The following is a 27,324-nucleotide window of genomic DNA, read 5'->3' as shown; positions in this document are numbered from 1 at the left end:
TATTAATATTTAAAAACCTCCCAATAATATTTTAACTTAAAACTATAATGGATCCTATTCTAGTAATTTTTATATACTCTCTCTTACCTGCTAGAAAACGTAAAGGTTCTCTGTCCTCCCTGATTTCAGTAAGATACTTTGTTTCCCAAAAACAAAATGGAACAAAAAAAATGTTTGTTTTGCTACAGAAAATAGGCAAACGGTAATTTATTTTGCCTGTGTATGATTTTAGTGATTTGGAATTATTATTCCATGTTGTTTGCTTCCTCTTCTGGTTATAATATCCATAGCAATCCAGATGGCTAATATGTAAACAATTTGAGTTATGCTCATTTGAATCATTTAGTATAGTTTAGGAGGTTTCCGATACCCAGGACCATCTGTGTATTACTGTCATGATTGAGTTTGTGCTTTCAGCTTCTTCACATATCTTGGCCTCCACCCTTCTTATACATGTGGAACAGGGTTTTAAGACCAAACTTAACCCATCTGCCTCTCAAGGTTGTGTTGTAAAACCTTGATAATCCCAGCCTGCCTTCCATTCTACCATCCCTTTTTATTCTGATTTCATTTTTTCCCCCTTGTTATTTTTATTCTCAATAGTAGTGCCTCAAAATTTGCTGAAGAATGACTAAGAACATGGTCTTTGTAGACAGGCTTGAATCTTTCTTGGCTAGATATGCAGCTATTTGACTGTGGGCAAGTTCCTCCATCTCACTTTCCTCACCAGTAAAATGGATCTAATACCTGCCACCTAGACTTGCTAAAATTATTAAATGGAGATTAAAATATAACTCATTTAGTACCATGCCTGATATATCATAAATACTGGGCACTATTCTTATTAACATATTTCAGAATGAAATTTCAGAATGAAATTCTCACAGCTGCAAAAAGGCATTCAGAAGTAAATTCAAATACCATATTTAGAAGTAAATTCTAGAATTCCACATGAATCTTTTGGAAAGAATGTCTATTTTTCTTTAAGCACCTGATTATTTATGTGAAAGCACATACCACAGCAGAATATGTGTAGGTTGTACTACATGGTTGTTTTGGGGTTCACTTTCAGTCCTTCTCACTGGATCCTGGGTGAAACTTTAGACCCCAAATAACTGGAGAAAGGTCTCTCTTGGTGACTGTCTATTGCCCCTGATTACATGTTACACCATGATCTGCTTTGGAACCTGACAGTCACATCTGTCATTGTTCTGTGTGGATTGAGCCAGTCCACATACACAGCTCTCCAGGGAGAAAGACCATAAACTGACACTCCCCATCTCTAGCCCGTATTCTAGATACTATATGTAATTCTCTCAACAACCCTGTGGGTTAGGCCATTATTTAATTGCTAATTTTGTGTGGCTTATTATTTCTGAATCAAAAGTTATCAAACATGGTTTTTCAAATATGAGTGTACTTAAGGCAGCCAATGGAACAGAAGAATATGATTAATCTGGATTGTCTTGAAAATTCAGGGCACATGGTTACTATAGTTACGGTGTCATGTGTTTATAATGGAGAGAGATACTTTGTAAAGGATTAATTTTGTGCATTAATCTACAAATCTGCCAGTTGGATTCTTTCTTTCTCCCTACCTCTGTCTGTATTGTGTGTGTATATGTGTACAGCTTCTGTATGAAAAAACAGGCTGAACGAGGGTGTCCTGTTTTGATGGTTGCTCAAAGAGACATATACCCTCACATAAATCATTTGTATGTGAGCCAGTTCAGGGGGAAGTAAGTGTAAGCTGCTTGATAGACCCAAGCATCTCATTTCTAATTGCTTTAAAAGAAGATTTAACCAAAGTCCATGGGAGAAATAACTTAGGCTCTTTAATATACTTTAAGTAGCAAAGAGTTAAAATTTCAATCTGTTTCAGTCAATCAGAGTATATCCTTAATCATTTAATTCTACATAATTTACAGTAATTGTTTCCAAATTAAGGAAACCCTACATTCAAAAATCACAAATTTGTATAACATAAAATAGAACTTTTATTCATATAAGAAAACAATTATTCACTTCACTCTTTTTTTATTTCACTGTCATTTGATTACAAATCAAATGATACATGTAAAGTACAAAGTGTAGTCTTTTCCCACCTCCTTACCATTCCTAGCCTCAAAGGGAAACCACTGTTTGCAGTTCATGTGTGTGTGCCCTGCAGCAGCTGTTTTTCTTGCTCGTGCAAACATATAGATGTATTCTTGGAAAGAATGATGCTCACATTCCTGAGGAGTTAGGAACATTGCTATTTGAAAAAAAAAAAATCAGTTTGATGATGTTAGTCATTATGCTAAAAGGAGTGATTTTAACAAACACTGACAGATCATTTTGTGGAGGGCCAGCTTTCCAAATTACTAGTTCGAAAGAATAGTATTTTATAACAGGTGTAAAATCAGAGGCATTTAGTGAAATATTTTGCCCTAGATTTCTCATGGCTAGTTTGTTTACAAAGAGTTCAGTATTCTGGGAAGATGGAAAAACAGCCTGTGTCAGCTAAAGTAATAAAACTGAGTTAATCCCAAATTGACAATTTAAAGCCCTTTAAAACTACTTGTTGCAATCAAGAAACAATTCACCTGGTTTGTCATCTCTTTTCATCTTATTAATAGTGAATCTCTTAGGTGACTCTGTAAACTGTATGTATTAAAAGTTCTAAAGTTGTTCGTGGAGATTTCGTGTTGCTGGGAAACACCCACACTTATTTGGTGGTTGATACTGTAAGTTGTGGTGTTTATTGAGACCAAAGGGAGGTCTGTAAATGTTTAGGAGTTTCTCTTTAGAGCTAATTTGTCCTGTTTGCTTTTCCTTCCTGCCCTGATAACCTTGTCACTGAAAGGAATACAGGCAGGAGGAGGCGATTGAGCATGACACATCAGAATTCTTTCATGTAAAAATTTCTGCTCAAATGAAAATTAAAAAATACAGTTAGAATACTATGTAAGAAAATTTGGGCTCTCCTCAAATCCTTGGTGAAGCAAGGCAATGTGTAAATATTTAAATAAAACCCAAAAGTTTTATTTCAGGTAATAGCTGTGAATGGTAAAATTAATATTATTTTTGTTAGAATAGTTTATGTACATATCTCTCTTTTTAGATTTTTTTAAAACTATATAAAATTTTTATTTTCAAATTTGAATTGTTTACTTGAATAACATATTTTTTTTCCTAAAGATAATTTCTACAGTGTTCTACTGGGGTTGAGATTTTACATGTTTGAACCACATCTCTAGCCTCATGGCATTCATCTCTCTCTCAGGGGAGACAGATAATTGGGCAACTACAATGGATTGTACTGAGTTCATGCTCTGGGAGATCAGGGCAGAAGCCTGTCCCTCATCTGTCGTACAGGGTTGGGGAGGTACTGTCAATGAAGGCTGCCTAGCGGAGGTGACTCCTAAGGTGATATCTGAGAGGTGTACACATATCCAGTCAGGCAAAGAGCAGTAGGCTTGGGGTATGGTCCAGGGGACCAACAGCATCTACAAAAGCTTGGCTGCGAGAGAGATGGGGGACACAGTCAAGTAACTGATCGGAGTTCAGTCTGGCTGGAGTATAGTGGAATTACAAACATCTGTAATGAAAGTAACCCGTGTTCATTGTATAAAATTTAAAAAATACAGGAAACAAGAGAAAAGCTATACCAATTTCAAACCTCAGAGGTAACTACTATAAACATTTTGTTGCACTTTTTATCATGCCTATATTCACAGAACAGCATGTTTGGTATGATTCCAATTTGGCTCAGACAATAGATATGTATACAGGTATAAGTGCACATAAAAGTACCTTTTATGTAAAGTTGAGATCATGTTAACATTTTATTTGTTACCTGCTCTTTTCACATCACAATATACTTAAACATGTTTAATATCCTTGGGTGCAATTTAGTTTAGGTGAGTCAGTAATTTTAACTTGCAGTGTTTCATTTTCATGAATAAAATAAAATTTTTGGAGTTAGTCATCTTAATTCTTCTCTGTAGGAAGAATGTTTCTTGAACCTAGAAGCTCCTATATCAAGAGTATGTGGCTATGACACACCATTTCCTCACATTTTCGAGCCATTCTACATTCCAGACAAATGGAAGTGCTATGATGCCCTTCGAAAAATGATCAACTATTGACTACAAAGGTAGGTATGCCCTGCATTTTGAGAAAGCTAGTATGTGCGCTTGATATTAATATACTATTAGCCAAGGAGCAGCAGTCATCAGTGTGTTATATTTTGGTAAAAGGCAACTTTCAGAACAAAATGTGTACTTCAGAAAAAAACTCAAATTTATAGTAGTATAATTACATTTAGTAGAAGCATATCAAGCATATGTATTATGTGATTTCTAGAAAAGAGTTGCATGCATATGTTAACATTGAATAATCACTTGATAAAGATGCTTTCTACCGTGATTTAGATCGAAATTATACCTTATGCCACCATTATTTCCACTTCTACCTCCACTACTGTATACTTTTTCTCCTGTTTGAACTGTTCATAAATAGGAGTAATTTCTGTTATTTAAAAATGTCTCTTCAAGCACCATTGATCTGGGCTCCAGTTATTTATATGGTAATTCATAACATTCTGAAATTTGCTTTTATATTACCTGAAAAATAGATTTGTTGAGCAGAAAATCTCTTTATTGTGTATAAGGGAAATTTTTACATGGGGATGGGAGGGAAACCAAAAACTTCAAAACCCAGCACCACTACACTACCATTTCCAGAACCTTTTTCGGCAAGTGAGTGTTTCTTAAATAGTGAATAATAAATGCTGTTTATTCATTATGATTTTCTAAGTCATGCTTATCTGTCCTTTCAGCAGTGTTATTCTAATAAAAATGGATACCATTAAAAATTAAGTTACTTTTTCAGAGTTTTAATATAGAAGTTCCTACCACTGACACATTGGTTTTGAAACGTTTCAAAAATGAGTAGACAGGATGAGATCCTTTACATTTTAATCTCTAGGTTGTCCAAAAATAATAGTAATAATACATTTGGAAGAACCATAATTTTTCAAAAGAATGAGAGAATAAGCTCTGTATAATAAACACATCCTATACTTTTTTAAAGACCAGAAATGCTATGATTCTTAAATGCTATGTATGGGTAGTAAAGCTAGCTCACCTAAAACCAGAGAGAGATAACTTTATATTTGCGCAGATAGAGAAAATGATGCCCCCTCCTGCCTCTGTGCTGGTAATCCCCACATTTTTTGTAGTTCTATTCTGAGCATATTGTTATAGATGCTGGTATTCTCTCAGACATGCAGGTGTCGGTGCTATATTTCTGATGTCTTAATGTTTGTGAAAGCAATTGGCTTCTACAATAAATCACACTTAGAACTGGTTAGAAGACATCCTCATTTTTTTTCCTTTTTTTGTCCATGTCGTTCCCTTCTGTGGACCAGCCACAATGGAAAATCCAGGTAAAAATGGTGGCCATAGGCCTGTTTGCTATTTTTAAAGTAATATTTAGATGCTGGTTTTAAATTTGTATTTAGATTTATGTACCAATACATAAATAAATATTATGTATTTCTTTTTAAACCCAAGAAAAATATTTAAACCTATACTGAAAATATAATAAAAGAATAGTTATTTTATGCTAAAAGTTAAATGTAATATTAAAGAAAATAGTCATGCATGCAATTGAGAATGTCTATAATTTCTTTTGCAGAAAAGCTGGAAGATTGTGACTAGATGTGGAAATATTTTTCTGAACTTTTTTATATTTCCTCAGATTTATCTCTTCTTGAAAATAGAGTTTTTAATGAAATGAATTATCACGGATATTGGCTGACAAGTTATAAATTAATTATTGTAACACACATGATGAATTGATGATTTTTATTGTTTAGTGTTTCAGATTAACTTTTTAAAATGTGTCACATAATAGTCTTATAAATTCTGTTTGATTTTACATCTGTAAATATTGGATTTGGGATAGTATTCAATAAAGCGAAATCAGATTGTCATCAGGTTGTGTATGTCCTTTTTTTCATTAGTAAAAACAATTTTTTTTTGCAGAGTAATACATTAACTTGTTAATTAAATCTGAATTAAAGTGAAATATTTACTATAGAAATGGTAATTTTTCAACTTTATCATGTTTGATTTAGTTCTTTATGACTAAGATGGTTGGATGTTGACAAAACTTCTGGAATGTTTTTCCTCGTTCTTCCCTCTTGCCTCCATAAGGTGTACTGATGGACACACCCACTTCTTCAGAGTGTGGTGGGGGCAGGGTCATTCCTGCTGCCTCTTTTTCTTAAGGTGGATGGCATGAGCCTGTCTGTTATAAAATTGCCAAGTTTGAGCTACAGTTGTGGTTTTTTTGCTATGCTATTGCAAAGCAAATATTTATTTACCATGTTTTTTGTTTATATTATTGCATAGATAAAAAGAAAAACAACATTAACAGCAACAAAGGGCTCTGACAGGAGGAAGCCTCCTTTTGGAGACAGTTCTTCTTGTTTCTTACTCTGTCTCTTCTGCCCCTCACCATGGTTTCAGACAGGCTGAACAGCCTAGCAAGTTCCCCTGCAGAAACCCTCAGCCCTGGCCTGCCTCCCCTCCCATGGTCCCCGAAGAGTTTCTTCTCGTGGGTTCCAGCGGAAAGATCTCCACCCCCCAAAAGCAGAGAAACAGAGTCGTTGTGTTTTCCTTTCTCTATAAACATTGAAAAAAATAATGGACATTTTCCTGTGATTACAAAAGTATGTGTCCTTTAAAACTCTAATTTAAAAAGTTGTGTCTGTTTATTTTTACCAGCAAGTTGGAGGAGGATACAAAAGGTAACGTGTAGCTTGCCAGAAACTTGGAGGTAAGGTAAAGGCACTTTATCACAGATTCTGGAAAGCAATAGGCCGAAATAATGAACCAAATCATTTATTTATTAAGGGTAAAAATAAAGCCATGCCCTTGGATTAAAAATAGAAACATCTGTACAGTATAGGAAGGGAAAAGATGTAGTTTGTCAGCAACAAATTTGGGAAAGATTTAGGGAGTCCAGTTGGCTTACCGTAGAGGACATTCTGAGTTTCAGATGCCAAAACTCAGTCTGGACTTTGGCTTTGGTTTTTCTTCTCCGCTGAAGGCTTGAGGCATCCTGCAGGGAACTCTGTGCTCACATGGTCAGCCCGGCAGAGCAGGAAGCGTCTGCTGGTCAGCCACACCGTGGCCTACAGTAGGTTCTGTTTGAACATACTGGTTTTAGTTGAACTAATTTTTTTATTGCCAATGTATCTTTTTAATACTGTATTTTCTATTCATTTGATATTTTAAGAATTTTCCTCTATCTATTTTAATTTTACCTTCTTTAACTCTGCTTTTGAAATAGCAAAGAAGAGAATAACTGTGGGGCTAATCTCTATGCACTAAGTACCTGCCTTTTGGAGCCTCTTCCCACCTCTGTTTAGCCCTGTAGTCCCCACCAGGAAATACTTCCTTCCCTTCCAAAATAAACAGCCTTCAGTTAATATTAAACTCAATCTATGGTACAAGACATACATATACATCTGTATCATTGTCAAAAATACATTTTTTTTACATTTGTAAATTGTAAATTGTAATTTACATTGTAAATGTAAATGTACAATGTAAATGTAATTACATTGTAAATGTATTTACAAAAATACATTTGTGAAACAAATGTACCAGATTTGTGAAAATAAGAAAATTGTGGCAAAAAGGCACTCTAGAGATGTTCAATGATTGCCAAGTTCAAAATCCCCCAGTACTCCCAGCTTCAGCATAATAATATCTGCTTCCTGTGATAACACGGATATATGAACTAATTTAATTTTCTGTAGTGTAAATTATCTTATTCCTTTAGGGGAAAAATGACATAATAACCATGTTCTATACAACTAATAGATATTATCCAAGCTAAGTAAACATACCTGTGTACATTAGAAAAAGAAATGAGAAATAAGATCCGGAGAATTACCTCAATTGAATCCCTCTGGTTTAAATCACATAATTTAGAAGCTCTTGCTGAGAAGTTTTAGAAGATGACTCACAGAGGGTCCACATTTGGTTTAATGAAACCCCTTCTGATCAGCCTGCCTGTAGTGGACATGTGTGGTTTCTGGCTGCTCAGCCTCCCTGCCCCACCTTCGAGTGACAGCACTGCTGTTTGTTTAGAGAACTCCCTCTCCCCAAGGCATGTGGCTCTGCAGGGGCTGCCAGGCCTAATACCAAACAGCGTCAGCCACAGAGATGGCCCCGACCCAGACCCAGGCAGGAACCTCGGAATAGATAGTCAGGGTACCCAAGTAGAAACAAAAAGTAGTTAGACTCAGCCTTGTCAATGACACTGAGTTCTAAAAGATTCGTTCACAAACATTTACCTGCTCCTGCTACGTCCAAGGATAAAACTGATAGATATTAACCAGCTGGGCACACAGACTGTGTTAACTTTAGCAGAAACTCTAGGCTTGCGGGGCGAGGAACATGACCCCAAAGAAGTCATGTTGAGATTTCCAGGGAGATGTGAGGTTTGGAGATTTTGATATACTCCCCTGGGCCATTTGATATACTCCCCTTTCTATTGTTTGGAAGGCAATAGAAAATATTCATATATGGGCAAAAATTTAGAAGCCCTGGTACCCTGATGCCTCCTTGAATATACTAATTAAAGATATTTACAAGAAAAATGAGAGATAAAACAAGAACAAGAATGAGGAAGGACTAAAAGTAAGAATGGAAACAACTTATTTATAAATGATGTGCATCTAAATAATTGTCTTAAATGCACTTTTTATGGGGAAATAAAGGCTCCATATTGTAAAAATAAAAAAAGGTTGTGATCATAAATATAATTTAAGTTGTCAAAGACTGGAAGAGTAGATTTGCTAAGTGGAGTTCAAAAGTTCTAAACTCTTCATCTTCTGTAAAAGGGAGGGTAACTTAATTATTCTGATGTTAACTTTGAATATTTAATGGTTTTTAAATGCTTCAAAAAATTAAGTTAACCACTAATAGAATTAAAGACAGTATATATGTTTTCTGTACCATTACACAAATAATCTATACAATACTTAATTTATCAATTCATTTCATAATCATTTAGTGGTTACCTGTTATAGACCAGGCACTGGGCTAGATTCTTAGGTGCAAAGTTAACTAAGAAACAGTCCCTACAAAGAAAATGAAAGGGGGGAAAAACAGCAAGAAAACAAAAATAGGATAAAGTTTAAAATTTGAAAGGGATAAGTAAAATTTAGGCAAAAATGAAAATGAAGAAAACAAACATGGCAGATTTATATCAGACAAAATAGAAGACAAGGGGAACAATGTACATTTGATATCAACAAAAGGAACATAAAACAGTGAAGTTATGACAGTTAAAATCTTTTATGTTCCAAATGTGTATTAATAGTATTAAAACGTAAGCAGAAACTTATAAATACAGAAGATAGGGACAGAACAGTGTAGAAGATGACTTTATCACCCAACTTTCAGTTTGGTAGTTGAAAAATCAAATACTATAGGAAACTTAATGGGATTGAGTCAACAGAAATACATTGTAAACTTTTTATCTCTACAGAGAATATATCACCTTGCAATGTATGCACAAGCAGTTAAAACTATTGATAATGTGTTAGGGCAAAAAGAAAAATAGAAGTAAATTTTCCAAAGGAAAAAATATTAAAAAGCATCATGTTTTTTGACCACATCTCAATAACAACTATTTCCAACTACTTGGAAATTAAAAAAACCCAGTTTACCATGGAACTGAAAAGGAAATATAAAAACAATTGCAAAATACTGAAATTGTGAGATCACTGCTGTGTTTCAGCCAAGACTCTACTCAGAGGTAAATTCATAGACTTCAAATCTAGTAAAGAAGAAAACTGAAAATATAAGAATGCAAAAATAAAGGAGAAAAAAAGCACAAGATGGATAAAAAAAAGAAAAGTAGAAAGTTCCAAATGAGAAAGATAAAACTAAAATTGAAATTTTTATAAAAATATTTTTTTTTCTTTCTTTCATTTTATAATACTTTGTACTGTCTGTATCCTATGAAGGTGGAGCTATGTTTTTACGTAATCGTATTGCAAATAAAGACCACATAATGGCTGTGCTTGAATTGACTAATACTGTCAAAGTCCTTTCTTGGAGGGAGAGGAAATAATTTGGTAAAACCTCATAGTTGGTTTTGATAAATAATAGTCTTAGTCATTAGAATATTTTATTCTACCATTTTAATAACATAAGTGTCTTGCTTTGCTAAAAGTCCTTCAGTTTCTTGCTAAGGCCTGCTTGGCTACCATAAGTATTTTATTTTATTTACTAAGAACCTTCATAAAATTCAGTAGCTATAAAGACTTAGGATAATCATTTAAAAAGCATTTTTGGGCTGGGCCCCCAGGCGCGGTGGCTCACACCTGTAATCCTAGCACTTCGGGAGGCCAAGGTGGGAGGATTGATCTAGGTCAGGAGTTCGAAACCAGCCTGACCAACAGCGAGACCCCATCTCTACTAAAAATAGAAAGAAATTAATTGGCCAACTAAAAATATATAGAAAAAATGAGCCGGGCATGGTGGCGCATTCCTGGAGTCCCAGCTACTCGGGAGGCTGAGGCAAAAGGTCACTTGAGCCCAGGAGTTTGAGGTTGCTGTGAGCTAGGCTGACGCCACAGCACTCTAGCCCAGGCAACAGAGTGAGACTGTGTCTCAAAAAAAAAAAAAGTAAATAAAAAAATAAAAAGTTTTTTGTTCAATTTGAAACATCCACCTATTTATCTATCTTCATTTTTTTTTTATATCCTCAATATTTTAGTGTTTCCAGAAGGACAGAGATCATTGTTCTGTTTTGTGTACTGCCCATTCCACAGAGCCTTCACAGTGATGCTTGGTCTGCAGAAGGCTCTCAATATGTTGCTCAAAGAACAGAAGAAAGCCTATCCCTGAATCATATCTCGTACCTAAGAAACAATTTGTTAGAGCCCTCTTTGGTTAGAGTGCACATTTTAAATGATATTTTGGTGTCTTTGGATACTCTATACCAGTTCTTATTTATCCACTAGACTCATGGAGTTGTACTTCATTTCTTAAAGAATTTCAGGAACAGAAACAGTCCTTCATGTGGGACTAACCTTCAAGGGTCCCCAAGAGACGAGTATTGTTTCTGTATTTTTTAGGCCTGCCTGTTTCTTGAGATAGATTTTTAAAACTATGTATTTGTTAAGTGGCTCTATGACAATATTGTACATTAAAATGTATACGAATGTGGACAAACTAGAATACTCATTCAAAACTGTTAATTTAAGGGTGGTGAGATTGACGGTAACTTTTATTTCCTTAATCTTTTCTGTCCTGTCACAAATGAAGAGCTGGCCTGGCTCGAAGCTGTCCTCCCAGTGGGCCTGTCTGTGCATACCCCACTTCTTCCCCTGGGCAGGATCTGTAGACTTGAGAGTCGTCAGTGGTAGGATGCCATTTCCAGGGCCACAGTGACTGGTCAAGGGATAGAAAGTGACCAGAATTTGGCCAATCACAGCTGTTCTTTAGGATTTTTTTAACCAATGGATCCAGAAAGATGTTATTCTGGAGGGACTTATGGCCCCCTTCCCTGTGGAGGAAGGCCATCTTTATCTGAAAAACAATGAACCCACTATACTAAGCAAAGCTTCAGTGCTAGGTGGAGTCAGTCTCAGCCAGGTTCCGTTCCCTAGAGTCAGTCACCCCCCAGGCCAGCTCCATTTCTGCCACACACAGCCTCAATGTCTCATTCTTCTTTCATTTTGTGAGAATTAGCCCAGGGTCCTTCCAATAAACTACCATTTTCTTTGTTCAAGTTGGGTTTCTGTTGCTTACAACCAAAAGCATCCCAATGCAGCCATTCTAATGTTTTGGAATTTATTAAATTTGAGAGAGGAAAGTCTGCATATTTTTAATAAAGTATATTTGGCAAAACCCTCCACCTCTGGGATCAATTTATAGATTGTTCTTGATTTTTTTCTTATGACATGCAAATAGCTGAAGATATTGTGTTAATGTCAGGTAGTTTAGCCATAAAATAAGTGAATTCCAACTTTCAGCCTGTAAGTTGAATGCTGGCAACCTTGCCTTAGGCCAAGAAAATGAGCAGTTCCACAGCATCTGTCTTTTAGAAACCTTACTCTCTAAAGGCTTATTCATATGAAGTTCTTAACTGAAGTCAAGAGACCTTAGAACCATTGTTAAACTTACTTGTATAGCTGAAAAACAGCCCTTGAAAGTTTTCTTGTTCATCTGTCTTTTAGAAAACTTACTCTATGGAGGCTTATTCATATGAAGTTCTTAACTGAAGTTATAAGACCTTAGAACCATTGTTAAACTTACCCATATAGCTGAAAAACAGCCCTTGGAAGTTTTCTTGTTCAAAGAATTTTAATATGCCTATTGTCAGTCTAATAGCAATTTTTTTTTAATATTTTGTATAAATTGACTATCTTTACCCTACTTCTGTTAATGCATACATTTATTTTCACCCTTATTTTATTCTTTTTAATGAAATATTTCAAGGAAGTTAGAGAACCCTATAGTGAATGTCTGTATACCTTTCACCTAGCATAAAAATTGTAAAGGACAATTAATCTTTCCTAGCTTTCTTTAACCTAGAGGAAAAATTAAGGCCCCATTAACAGTAACAAATAGTATTGTTTAAAAAAATTCTTTCCCAATGGCTAGAAAAACTCCACAAGGGATTTCCCAATTATTTTTGAGAATTGCTGGAGGGTTGCTTTTAAACACACTCATTTGAACAACCAGAGTACAGAGTTCACTCTGGTTCTGGCTCCAGCTCCCAGCGGAAGTGTCTGCTGCTGACAGCCACAGAAGGCATCTAAGGACTGCTACTGCCACAGGTGCTGTCTGCAGCTGACATGCACTGCCCTGCAGCTCCCCTCAAAGCTGCTTACAGGTGTGGATGCTACTGATGCTACCATTCATCTGGCCTGTGGACCAGTGACAGTGCTCTTGTTTTCCCTCAGAGCAGAAGAATCCCTTCCTCCCATTGAGATACATGAATCCCAAAATAGCATGGCCTTGTGCCCCCAATGCCTGAATACCGTGTTTCCCCCCAAATAAGACCTACCCATAAAATAAGCCCTAGCAGGATTTCTAAGCATTTGTGCAATATAAGCCCTACCCCGAAAATAAGACCTGGTGATGGGCGTGGCTACGCAGCGCATCTGCACAACCCATGCATTTTGTCGCTGAGCGGTAAAGAAGATGAGCAGCTCTTCTCATCTGCCCCATCGTGACAGTTACTATCCCAGAGGTGACGGGAAAGGTGTGGGCAGCCCCACCAACAAGGTCGGCTCCCCCTGTCCAGGTCCCGGCCATCCTGTGTGTGCTGCAAGCTGAGGTTTTGAGAGGAAAATAACACATCCTCTGAAAATAAGCCCTAGGGTGTCTTCGAGAGGAAAAATAAATATAAGACCCTGTCTTATTTTCGGGGAAACACGGTATTTGGTGAAACAGGACTCACAGCTGTTTATTGGACAAGTTAAGTAATGGACCGATTGTTTTTCTTAGAACCTCTGTCTCTATCTGGGGCAGAAGCATTGTTGCTGGACTGAGTCTGGGCCTTTAGCTCCCTTTTCTCTGAGAATGGGCCTCTTTGTGGGTCTGCTGTGTTTCTCAGGACACGTGGACCATTGGACAACTTGCCACCAATCCGACAGGCCAGTCTAGATGTTAGAGCAAGTCCCAACTTTACTTACTCTTCTAAGGGTAGAATGCATGTCTATTAGATTTATTTGATGTTGTTTTCTGCACAGTAAAAATTTTCCTATAGGTTATGGGAAAATTGCCTAGGAAAAAATGGATAGCAGTGGTTTGTGATTTATGGTACATCCACATGATTAGATACAATGTAGAATTTGGAAGTAATGATTATGAAAATTATGTGGCAACATGGAAACATGCTCATTATATACTTTTAAGTGGAAAAAATCAAGATTCAAAATTATATGTATATTATGATTACAACTATTATTACTTATGATTACAACTATTATTACATGATTTTACTTGGAAAATAATAGAGAACATAACAGCAGTGTTGGAATGATGATGGTGAGTTATAATAAGAGAATTTATTTTTTAGCATGCTTATTACATAAGATAATAAAACATTTTATATACACTTTACCAAATTGTTACCAAGTATTAAGCATTACATAATCTTCCTATTCTTTAAAATACTGTCCCTAAGCACCAGTAGCAAAGAATCTCTTTGTCTATCTGATTACTGCAAGAACTTGGAATAAATAAAATATAATATTTGTCTTTCTCCTTCTCAAACTTTCTTTCTCTCTTCCTCTCCCTCTCCCTCTCTCTCACGTGCACACAACACAAATGATTTGTTGGATAAACTCAGAAGGGAAGATTAAAAACAAAATAATTCACCTTCTACAATACTATACTAGCCCCAGTGTAAAGTTTGACGTTTTCTATGAAGACTTAAAAGAGCTTCTTAATTAGGGTTACAGCAGAATAAAGATGCCACATTCAATGGTTTGTAATTGAATAAAGCTTAATAAAGGGACTGTTTACAAAGGTATGGGAAGGTTAAGGTATCTGGGAAGGAAGGGTGGGGCACCCAGGGACTATTTGACAGCAGCTGTGGGAAGTCATTACCACCGTAGCCTGAAGGAGCAAGGAGGAGGGGATGGTCCTGGACCCTGGTGAGAGCTGTAGTCATGGAAGAGGGGCTGCCCAGTGAGAGATGCATTAACAGAGAAAAAGCACAGCTGGTGAAGCAGCAAGGGGACAGGTCTCTCTCTCCTCCTGCCTTCTAGTCATGGGCCCCACCCAATTGTCAGCCAGAGGCCAAGAGAGCCTAGTATTGCAGGCCCTAGAAGTCAGCCTCTCTGGGCATGGGGCAGGGCAAAGAAGGATGCAGAATGGATTTGGAGGGGCAAACGGAGAATAACCAGCACACAGCGCCCTCCCTTTCCATATCGTAGTACTCAGGTAAATACGGTTACAACAAGCTTACAATTCTGAAGCTGTTGCGAAGTGCAGATCCCTGTTAGTCATGCCATCTTTTCCTGCGCAGCCTAGACTTTGAGGTGGCTACGTGTTCTGCTACGGAACCCTACAGCAGATTGTCTGCACCCTGTGCTGTATTTGCAAGGATACTCTTGAGAGTCCCCGGTCTTCCTGCACAGACCGGACAGAGGCGTCTCCGCCTGTGACTCGGCTGCGTGGCGGGAGCTCTTCCCTGCTGCTGGCCGCATCACGTCTGCGTCCTGCTCACGGCCTTTTCCTTCTCTCGCTTTGCGGGTGCACACACGTAGATGCCTTAGAAAGTCTTCACGGAAGCTAATTTTCTGAGGCCATTCACGCCAGAAAATGTCCTTACTTAAACCTTTTTGACTGAGTTTGGCTGAGTGTAAAAATTTTAGGCTAAGAAACATTTTTGTCTCTAAGGCATTGCTTAATTTTCTTCTCACATACAAATCTAAGGCTCTTACTTTTTCTCTCAAAAATTCTGTCTCTCTGTCAGACTTTGTGGGATATTTCCTTATAACCTTCTATATAGTATTTTCATTTTGGTCAACTATTGTTTTTAACCTTTGTTTTTTTCTTACAGCATCCAATTATTTTAAGGATGCCAGTAGAATTGTATATATGATGTATATATACATATATATTCACATAAATATATATGCATATATGTGTGCATTGTTTGATCTTTCAAAATATATATATGTTATTACTTTTTTAGGAGTTTGATTGTGTTCTCTGAATTATATTGTTTCCTCTGGTTTCCATTTTTCTGTTTATTTTGGCTTCTTTCTTTTGTCTTATGTGTGGTGATTGCTGATTGTTTTTAATCAAGACTGAGGTATCGAGAGCTGAGCTGGGTTGTGGTATATCCACACAATGGTGTATTATCCAACCCTAAAGATGAATGAAGTACTGATACATGCTGTGTTATGGATGAACCTCCAAAACATTATGCCAATTGAGAGAATGAAGTCAAACACAATAGGTCACATAGTGAAAGATTCGATTTATGTAACATATCCAGAACAGATAAACCCATGAACACAGAATGAAGATTGGTGGTTTCCAGGGACTGGGAAAGGGGAGAATAGGGAGAAATGCTTAATGGGAACACAGTTTTACTTTGATGTGATGAAATTGTTTTGGAACTAGATTGTGAGGTGGTTTAGACACATTTCGAATGCACTAAATGACATTGGATTGTTCACTTTATCTTTTTAGAGACAGGGTCTCTCTCTGCTGCCCAGGCTGGAGTGCAGTGGTGGGATCATGGCTCGCTGCAGCCTCCAGCTCCTGGACTCAAGTGATTCTTCTGCCTCAGCTTCCCAAGTAGCTGGGACTACAGGCATGCGCCACCATGTCAGGCTAATTTTTTTATTTTTTTGTAGAAACGGGGTCTCACTATGTTGCTGGTCTCAAATTCCTGGCCTCAAGCAATCATCCCACATCAGCCTCCCAAAGTGCTGGGATTGCAGGCATGAGCCACTGCACCTGGCCAGAACATGTTCACTATAAAATGGTAAATTTTATGTGACTATCACCTCAAAAAAATTTTTTTTAAAGAGCTGCCTTGGAAATGTGTGGAAATGAGTGTGGCATGACAAGCAGCACCTTCCTTTCCAGATGATTAGGCAGCAAGCTGATCCATCACTCTGAGAGAGCCCCAGTACTGTTGGGCATACATGAAAGGATTTCCTCTGGGGCTTTTTCACAAGAAAAATGTTCTAATCTCACCCCTAAAGGGCAGCAGTCTGGTTCATTAAGTCTTGCTTGGGTCTAAGGTCTGAATGTGCCGTTAGATCCCATGTTTTCTACCTTGTGTGTCATTCCATTCTTGCTCTGAACCTGGCATTCCTGCTCACCAAATCTCTCCCTCTCAACTTCTCCAAAGATTAGCCTCTGGTATCACAGAGCAGGTAGACACCTTGTTCTGCTTATGGGGTAGCAGGGGGAGAAAAGAGAATCCTCTGGTTTTCGTCCCTCACCTCCACACTGCTATGTGCCATACCAGAAACTTCCAAGGGCCTTGGGCAGCCACTGGTCGTCCCCGCCCTCTGCCACCTGTCCTGCTGTAAACAGGGGCTTCCTCCCTTGGAAACTCTTATCTTTCGGTTTTCTGGTAATGTGCTCATGTCCTCTCACCTGTTTTCTTTGTCCCTGGGGTTTCAACTTTTTAAAAAGTTTTCTTCATTATCATTTAAGTGCCACCTAAGAGAGGAGAGGAGGTGAGCGTGTTTGTGGCTCCACAGGGTTGTTTAACTGTGCCTTTCTTTTGAAATCTTGTCAGGAGAAATTTTACCTCACAGTGAAAAGAATACTGCTCGGTTGTCAGCTCTAAATGAAGCTGTGTTCTGTGGCAAATTGACAAATTGCCTAATCTTTTCTCGTGCCCGGGTTTTAACTGTTAAAATGATGATGGGAGGTGGTGAATGGCGGCAGGACATTTATTAAATGCTAATTATGTCCCACGTGGATGATACTTTGTCTCCTCAGGCTTCAAGTGCAAATTACTGAAATTAAACTAATGTTTACCTGTCTTGTGTGATTGTTTTCGTAAAGTATCGATTCTCGTAACTCTCTTCGAAGTAGGTGAAAATTAAGCAAGGTAGTGTCTCGGAGCCCTAGAACAGCAGCCTGTGCCTCTAATACAGGCTTCTCCCACGCCAGTGTCATTATGCGTTGACATCATTGATTCCCCAGCAGGAGGGAACCCTGACTTACTCATCACCATGCACAAAGTAGCTTGATGAATTATTGTAGAATATATGGTGATAATAATTTACAAGGAAGAAAGTAAGTGATAAAATATAAAGTGATCTCTGAATTCAGTGTCATCTATGACTAAAACTATAATAAGAGCCTTATGTTCACAGATTGCTACTTAGGGATCCTGTTTTTTGTTCCAAGAAATCGACTGGTACATATACGCTTCATTGTGAAGACCAGAAATCTAGTCGTGTTAGTTTAATCAAGGTGGAAATTATTCTAAGGAATCCAATTTTAGGAAGAACTCTAGGACTTGTAAGAGTTAGAAAATTAGCATATAGCTTTTTCTTTTATTTCCCCACCTCTCTCTGCATCTCTGCCTGGGGACTTGGATCTCCTCTATGCTGCGTGCCAGCTTTGTTCTTTTCTCTCTGCTGACTGCTTCTCCATTCACTCAGCACCTTGTGCTTGGCTGCTTTAAAATGGCAGCCTCTCCCTGCTGGCTTTCTAGCTTGGCTTCACATAAATGACAAAGTCAATATTTGTTAATTCTAATTTCAGATTCCTAGGAGTAACAATAATTGGCCCAGTCTGGGTCAGGTGTCTATTTGTGGTCCATAGTTGGGACAGGGTGTACAGGTGCAGTGCATATGCGGAGCTGGAGAAATATGGTATCTCTACTAGAATACACTTGACAGGTCCCTCTCTCTGAAGGAGTTGCTATTATTGTTGTTATTATTTCTTTATAAGTAAGGTATTTTATCCAGAACTTCACAGATGAAGGTTAAGGTGAAGTGTAGATGGACATGTCCTCCTTTAGAAGATTTCGTGCAGCAGAAGAGCCACCTGGGGCTGGTAGTGAGAGTCCTGTCGGATGCTGCTCTTATTGTGATCAAATTGGAGCATTCACTCCCACTAGAAATAGTACCTTTTCTCTGCTTCCTCAAAATTTCTCGACTGGTCATTCAGATGCTGATAGCTAAGAAAGCAATTGCAAATAGAGTTTGGGAAAATGCAGCCTCTGGTATGCCAAGGATTGGGAACCACACATGAACAGATTGTCCAGTGTCCATCTCCATGATTCTCTAAATGTCATTGTGCACACAGAGGCCAAACGTCATGGATTGAAAAACGGAATAGGACTAGAGGTAGATTCTGAGAGGAAGTCAGAAAACTGAAATGGCAGAGAGCTAGAGAGCTGCTCCATAAAGCAAAGTGCACATTTCATCTAGAAAGAGTGGTCCCGAGAGTCGCACAATGTCATCTGTGTGCTAGGCCTTCTCTCAGTTGCTTTGAAATGAGACTCTGAGCTGAAATTAAGAAAGGGAGAAATGATGATGAGTTGCAAAGATAGACATGGACTAGAACTGAAAGCCTGTCTGGGCTCTGAGGCAGCCGTAGGAAAGTGGCTTCTTGTCTCTTCTCTGATGGTCAACTCGATCTTATTTTTATGCTCTCTTGTTATCTCCTCTCTTACTCTCACTCCTTAGAGCAGGAGAATCTGATTGCATTTTGACTCAGAGTGACACTCGAACCCCGAGTTCCTGGTTCAGTCAATTTCCTACAGTCAAGATAGTAGAACTTGTATTAGTGCACTGAGACTTTTCTCTGAAAAGGGCCACAGGGGCCAGGGTAAATAATGGGCATGATGATGCTTCATGCATTGCCCGGTGTAAGCAGACCGTGATATCATTGATTTTTCAGTCCTCCAGCCAGCCAGCCACCCAGAGTGTCTCTGCTGGTAAGAATAGTGCTGTGTCTCGTAGTTTCTGTGGGTGACCTAGAGATAAAGGCAACCAAAGGTGGTCATAGGACCTGCCAAGGGTGTATATAAAGGGATTCTATCTCTCAGAATGCTCCCTAGATAAGAAAGTTGTGAGTAGACTCTGGAACCTAAGATGAATATTTATTCTGTGGAAGAGAGCAGGGCACATTAAAGATTTGATGTGAGAAAAGGGAATCAAGTGGACCTCACAGTTTTAAATGACATTTTTCTTTAAAAACTGTCCCTGGAACTTTGAAAGACTATAAGCATTGCAACCTGCTTGAATTTTAAATTTAATGGATGTTGTTCTGTCAACTCCTTGACTTGAAAGTTGCATTAACCAAAGACGTGCTTTAGATGTAAGTTTAAATAAAGCATCTCTAAAGAAGACTCAAATTCTATGTAATTTTACATAATTAAATGTAGCTATTTTGTCATACTACAATTTTCTGCTTTGCTCCTTATGTCTACAATTTTGATGTTCGCCGTGGATGTGGATGGTTTATTTCAGTGCACGCTTACCCACATTTGTAGGGTGCAGATGGTAATTACTCTCTACCCAAAACCAGACAAGATGCCCCAGGTTCTCAATTTAATGACACTTGGTAAATTTTTAGCAAAGAAAATAGTGAATACTCTTCAAATGTGAGCGCAAACAATGAAGGCAAAAGTAATTTTCAAAAGGCCACTTCTACTCCCGCTGCTGTTCCACCTTTCCACTTCTCTACCTTTCATTGGTAGGATTCGATTGAGCATATTGACATGAGCATTTCTAAATAGGCTGAGATTACCGTCCAATTCCAAGGGTTAATGTGTTTTTGATTCTGAGAACCCATTTTTCAAGAGCCTATCTTTAGGAAACACTTATTTTCTTGTCTCTTCAAATAATCAGGCAAAATGTCAAAGTTTGAAGTCCTATGAGTTTTGTGTGCATTTTTTTTCTCATCCCCCTTCCATCACACAAGAAAATTAATATTTTGAATTTTCTATGCTTTTCGTGTAGAAATTAATTCATGTACTAAGCTCCTTGAAGTTAGAAAAGCTGACCTCGATCTATGCGCATTGTCATATGTACTTTATTATTATAAGCATAGCACAGGGCTGTGGGCCAAGGCAATTACAAAAGAAATGTAAGATCAAGTCCATGCTCCACAGAACACACAATCCAATGAAATGCAAGGAGTATAGCTGTATTTACAATTTAAAAAAAAAATAGATAGACTTAAACCTCTAAAAGTCTAAGGAAGTCTACATAAAAATATTGAGATTATGAGTACAAAGAGTATGTTAATATGGCAAACATTTTGTAGGTAGCTTGTAGGTGACTGACATCTGTGCAGCTTTATGCTTACTTATAGTCTCACAGCTTTCTAGTGAGCACTGGGCTACTTCTAAGGAGGATCAGATCACTGTTATTGATGCCACCAACATACAAGACGTTTTGAGACACTGTGCTAAAAGTTACAAACTATTCACAAATATTTCCAATCAGCACACAATTCCCTTCTTTATAAAGTGGAATGACTAACCATAGTCCTACAGTGATGTTCTGCAGCTTCCTGTTTTCTTTTTTTTTTTCTCTCTCTCTTTTTTAATAAAAAGTCTTCAGTGGGAATTCTTTTTAAATTCAAATGTGTATATGATTCTTGGGCACTAAGATTTTGAGTCAGTACCACTTGCATATTTATATTTTTACTGTGAAGTCAAACATGAAATTACCCCAAACCTGATATGACCGACTGAGGAGGGGAAGAGCAGGTAGCTAGCATCCGCAAGACACACCACAAATGGCCAAGGCTCTAAAGTGGACTACTGGCGGTCAAGAAGCCTGCACAGATGCAAAGATCATTGAATTGGGCATCGGATGGGTGGGGAGACAGAAGAGATCCAGGTGTGTTTGTGTCTCCCTGTGGGTTGGGAGCACATGAGCCATGATGTCCTGGTGAGAGGACAGCCCTGCTCTCTGATCTTTCAAAGTAATTTTGAGTCAAGTACTACTCTACAGGTAACATATCTTTATCAATCTGTTTTAGAGGTAAGTAGAGACTCTTCACTCACCGTTTTCCTCGAGCCTCTTTGTTATAGCCCTTTATACCAAAGTGAGTGAACCCACTCATTTGTCAGGAACCTGCAACTCTGTGGCTCTCAGCTGAGATTAAAACCAAAACGTGTTCACACTGTCAAAACAAACTCATGATAACAAGAGCAAATGTTGGCAATTCACTAGATTTGCTTCTACTTTGGCTTTCCCTGGTAGGATCAGTGAACCTGTTGAAAGCAAAGTTGGGGCCAGGAATGAGTTCTGAGTAGGAGGCTATAATATGACACTTTTGGAAATATTTGAAAAGCTAATGATCTCAGTACAACTGGTGTTAGTCTTTCAGGTATAATCACTCAAAGATGCCTTACGGTGTACGCAGTTTGTGTTTTTATTAGTGTGGAGTGCGTTTCAATGTGTTTCAACTTTCTGCAGGCAATTTTACTCTCTAGACCAATGCCATAACCTTAAACCTGGAATAATAAAAGCAGGAATTTCCCTATTGTTTGGCACTGAGCTCCACTCATTAGCTGCTAATGAAGCAGAAGTTGTGGAGCTGAATTCCATGTGGGCCCAGCTGGCTTCATGTTGAGAGGAACATCTTTCAAAGACACAGATTGAATTCCCATTCCTAGGCAACATCAGGGAAATGCCTATCATGGGACACAATCTGATCTTGAGAAAAGTGTGTGGATGTTTAATATGGTGTATCCCATAACTCGAACTGGGAAAAATACCCATCAAATACGGCTTACTGTTTAGTACAACCCTAGCATCGTGTTCATAGATATAGTCAGCAACATTTCTCTTTAATGGCAAGAGGAAAAATCTAAAAAAAGAAAAAGACAAAAAAAGTCCAATTTTGGCTTATAGCACAAGTGTACTGTTGAACCTAAAAGTGATATTTTGTTCTGCATAGAATGTTTCACACAATACTTTCAGTGTTGTTCTTGGTTTTAATATGTCTCATAAAAGTCTCCCATTTTCTCATTTCATAATGTAGTGCCTGACCTATAAAGAATAGAAAATAAGGTACACAAGTCACTTCCTATATGTATTCATCCATCCATCCATCCATCAAGCCAGCCATCCATCCACCCAATCTTCCAATACACTTTTGGAGAGTGTAATTTATCATTTCTGCATTAATGTTCTCTTTGCTCCCTCCTTACTCCTTTGAAATCTGGCTTAAAATCTAGCTACTCTCCCTATATTTTTTTATTTTTATTTTTTTTGAGACAGAGTCTGGCTCTGTTGCCCGAGCTAGAGTGCTGTGGTGTCAGCTTAGCTCACAGCAACCTTAAACTCCTGGGCTCAAGCAATCCTTCTGCCTCAGCCTCCCACGTAGCTAGGACCACAGGCATGTGCCACCATGCCCAGCTAATTTTTTCTATATATATCTTTAGTCGTTTGGCTAATTTCTTTCTATTTTTAGTAGAGACAGGGTCTCACTTTTGCTCAGGCTGGATTTGAACTTCTGACCTTGAGCGATACTCCCGCCTCGGCCTCCCAGAATGCTAGGACTACAGGCATGAGCCACCACGCCTGGCCTACTCTCCCCATATCGCTTTCACAAAAGTTACCAGGGATCATTTAACCTCCATGTTCAATGTCTATTTTCAATCCCCAGCCTTTGGACAAAAGGGCAAAAAGGTGAACTTGTGAGGAAAGCCAGGTCCCTGGGCCTGTGGCCCTATGCCAGCTGGAAGGGCAGGGATGAAAGTCTCACTGCCAACCCCCACACCACCAAGACTATATTTGAACGAATAACCAGAAGTGGTGTCTTCCAAACACTTCCTTTTTGACTTCATGACTGATTAACCTGCTTTTCCTTCAACCTACTGACCCTCCCAGGCTTGGCTCTATGATTTTGAGGGCTCAGGACAAAATAAAAATTTGGGTTCTCTTATTCAAAAAGCAAGAAAAATTACAATGAAAGGTACGCAAATATACATTTTTTTCCTTCTGCAAGTTTCTCTCTTGACTTGTCATGCTATCTTTTATTTGCAATTTAATGTCATTCATTGTAAGTAAAGAAAAATTAAAAATTTAAATTGTTAGTATGAATTTTACTATTTATCTTTACATAGTGCAGTGCAAATTTAAAAACATTTAGCTCATATGTGGAATCACCAAAATGAAACAATTATTATTTTGCATTTCATATGTGCATATGTATTTCATTCTTACCAGAACAGTAGAATCACTGCACAAAACAAACTCTACTACTGTTTTTTATTTCACTTATTGACATGAACACATTTTACCCTCTATGGTCAGTTTACTGATGCGTAAGGAAAGACTGAAAGGGGAAGGAACTTTCATTATCTTTCCTTTCCTTCTATGTCATCATTTTCAGTATAAGTGGTTGGTTAAAACAGGGCAGTAACACAAGTAAGAAAAGATATGGCAGGCTTTCTCAGTCATTCGTGTTGCTTAGAAAGTCATTGATTTACTTCAAACCAGCAAGTTCTGGTTTGAACAGAAAGTATGGTCTCTCTGGGCTTTCAGCCCCAAGCTCCCTACCCCACATCTCCTTACTCAGTCTGAGATGGAATGTGCTTACCTTGGACTCGCTTTGAGTCTTGCTGAATTGCCACACCTGGTGAGTCCAGTGGAATTCTGTGCTTACGAGATGTCTTGTGTGAGTAGGGAGGAATGGTGGACACGCACATTGTGCATCGTTCCTGCCCTCACCAACGTGCTCCATTGCCTGATCCAACTTGTCTTATGAATCACAAGTGCAAAGATAAAATTTTTAAGAATTCAAGACCTTGGCAACAGAGCATGACACTAGGCTTGGAGCCCTTCTGAGAGTGGAGCCTCATGAGACTGCACAGCCCAGACGCCCATGAAGCTGGCGCTGGACTCTCTCTGGTTTCTCTGTGTCATCCAGTCCACCTAATAAATGTCATGTGTAGTTCTGTTATCACCTTCTTCTCTGTCTAGATTTTATTTACCTTTATAGCTTCAATGAACGCCCCCCCCCAACCCCGTCTCACTCCCCAGGCTTTTCCCCAGGCTCTGAATAAATAACTGCTTGCTGAGTACATCTCAATATATACCATTTCTAAGATAAAATCCACAATTTTTCTCCCAAAGCTGTTCTTCCTGGTTCAGTTACCAGAACCAAAATCCTCAGTCATTTGGTCCACAGTCTGCACAGTGCTGATAACATGGTGCTTGTTCAATATACACTGACTGGTTTGTTGACTATATCGAAAATCTGCCTCCAGCTACACTTTGTAAGATTCAGCCTCAATCATTCAGAAATCAGTTGTTCTGGTTGTAGATTCCCCATGTCCTTATTGCTTTTCTCTTGCACTTTTCAAAGTTATTCTTATATTATGTTTTCAAGCCACTGGACAGAGCCAGGGAATGAAAAAATGCTTAATTATTCACTTCTGCTTAGCAGCAATTAAGAACTTTAACAGGAGAGGCATTGATATTAACAGTTAAAATGGATTCTAGAGGCCAGGCGCGGTGGCTCACACCTGTAATCCTAGCACTCTGGGAGGCCAAGGCGGGCGGATCGCTCAAGGTCAGCAGTTCGAGACCAGCCTGAGCAAGAGTGAGATCCCATCTCTACTAAAAAAAATAGAGAGAAATTAATTGGCCAACTAAAAATATATATAGAAAAAATTAGCCAGGCATGGTGGTGCATGGCTGTAGTCCCAGCCACTTGGGAGGCTGAGGCAGAAGGGTTGCTTGAGCCCAGGAGTTTGAGGTTGCTGTGAGCTAGGCTGACGCCATGACACTCTAGCCTGGGCAACAGAGTGAGACTCTGTCTCAAAAAAAAAAAAAAAAAATTGATTCTAGGATTTGGAGTAGATTTCATTTACACATGCTCACAACTTTGCCTTTCAATCATTCCTAAATAAGCAGTTTTGTTTCTTTTTTTTTTTTTTTTACCATTTTCAAATTTTTATATACATGCACTTTTTAAAAACTCCACCAGTGGGCCTCAGACTTAGTCCCTGTCAAGGCCACACTGGCCACTGTCTTATTTGCATTCCTCTTTGTTGCAGGAATTGTAATTTGATGGACTTTAATTATAATGTCATGATATTTCCAGTGCTTCCCTCTCTGGTTAGGCCATAAATACAATGACAGTATTTGTGTTGTTTTTTTCTGTCACTTCCAGTTTAGACTAGAATCCAGAAAAAAGGCTGAAAGGTATTAAAAACAACAGCAACAATGAAAAAAACAAACAGAACTAATAAAGAAAGATGGGGGGTTGGATTATTTCAAACCACATGATGATATTTGGCTTATATTTAAGTGAGATTCAAGTCAGTTCTTGTTTTTATGGGACCCTCTATGTCAGTTTCTAGCCATCTTTGCATTAGGTTTGGCATTGTGGAAAGACTAAAACTGCCTTCTTGCCTAATTAGGATTCCAACAGTCATTAACTGCCTCCAACACTGAGGTAGAATTTTTACTTATTTCAGACAGCCCAAGCACTGGAAATAGTGAGCTGTTTGTATTATAAATCCAAGGAAATGCCAAAATAACATGTGGCTTCCCAGAGTGACCCGGAGATCTATTTTGCCCAAGGAATAGGACGCCAACTTAGAACCCAGTATGCATGGGTTCTCTCCATGCAATCTGCATTCTGACAGAAATTAAAGTGTTGGTTATTTGTGAAATTTGGAAGTAATATTTTAATAAGACTTGCTTCTAGGCTGTCCTAAGATATATTTCATTTTATGATACATTATAGTCATCCTCTAATTTAGAGGTATTCTCTTTCCTACTGTTATTTTTAACAGTATTAATAGTTTTGTGACATTTCATTATGCAACATCAAAGCCAATAAAGTAGACTATCACTCAATAAAAAAACATTGATTGAATATTTGAGGCACATAGCCCTGTGAGTTATAAAATAGAAGTAAAATGAATAACTCCTACCTTCAGAAAACGAATCTCTTAGAGGTGACAATAATATAGGCCTATGACTAAGTAAAGGGCAATACAACACAATGTATAGTTCAGTTAAAGAAACAAGTTAGAAAAGAAAGAATCCAGATCCCTGTGAGGAGAAGAAAGTGAGGTTTAAACTGTCTTTCTCTTTGGAAAGTTGATGAGGACCAGAGAGGTCATCTATCCAGAGGACTAGTGGAAAATAAAATCTCTAAGGGCTTTTGGACATTGGTAGATGTTGCATGATATTTTTCACTTCTTTAGCCTATAAAAGGACATGACATTTCCCAAGACTTGGCTGTGTAGAATAATGAAGAGTTGGAGTATGGCTTAATTTTGAAGGGACTTAAGAACTTGAAAGAGTAGCTTGTCTTGATAGGGTAAGAAATTATTTCTTAAAGGGAGTAGAGTGGCATGAGAAATATTGATTCAGATTCTTTATTTTTAATTGTGTCATTGGTCTTTTCAGTGTTGAGTTGTAGGAATTCTTTATATATTCTGATAGATAAAGTCCCTTATCACATATATGATATGAAAATATTTTCTCTTGTTCTGAGAAAATGATTTTTTTTTTATTTCAGAGTTATTATGGGGGTACAAATGTTTTGGTTACATAAATTGCTTTCGTACTGTTGAGTCAAAGTTATAAGTGTGCCCATCACCAACACAGTGTGCATTGTACTTGTTAGGTGTGGATTTACTCATCCCCTCCTTCCCCCTCCCACCTGCTTGATTTCCGATGAGTTTTATTTCTATATGTGCACATCAGTGTTGTTCGATTAGATCCAGTTTAATGGGGAGTACATGTGGTATTAGTTTTTTCATTCTTGTGATACTTCACTTAGAAGAATGCTCTAGAGTTCCATCCAGGTTAAT

General features: G+C 38.1%; 1 protein-coding gene across 2 annotated transcripts in view; it reads left to right on the top strand.

Moving 5' to 3' along the window:
• The window catches only part of BCKDHB (branched chain keto acid dehydrogenase E1 subunit beta), a 211,361-nt gene extending 205,381 nt beyond the window's left edge, over positions 1-5,980 (top strand). Inside the window, exons 10-12 of one of the 2 annotated variants that reach the window (XM_012769131.3) lie at positions 3,990-4,138; positions 5,414-5,431; positions 5,683-5,980. In XM_012769131.3, coding sequence (XP_012624585.2) covers positions 3,990-4,130 — 141 coding nt within the window. In that variant the 3' untranslated portion in view covers positions 4,131-4,138; positions 5,414-5,431; positions 5,683-5,980. The remainder of the gene's footprint in view (positions 1-3,989; positions 4,139-5,413; positions 5,432-5,682) is intronic. The other variant, XM_012769130.2, reaches the window with a different exon arrangement.
• Positions 5,981-27,324: the final 21,344 nt, after the last annotated feature.

This window comes from Microcebus murinus, chromosome 5 (genome assembly GCF_040939455.1).
Source record: "Microcebus murinus isolate Inina chromosome 5, M.murinus_Inina_mat1.0, whole genome shotgun sequence".
NCBI classification, from domain to species: domain Eukaryota; kingdom Metazoa; phylum Chordata; class Mammalia; order Primates; family Cheirogaleidae; genus Microcebus; species Microcebus murinus.
This window is presented reverse-complemented; position numbering and strand designations above follow the sequence as displayed.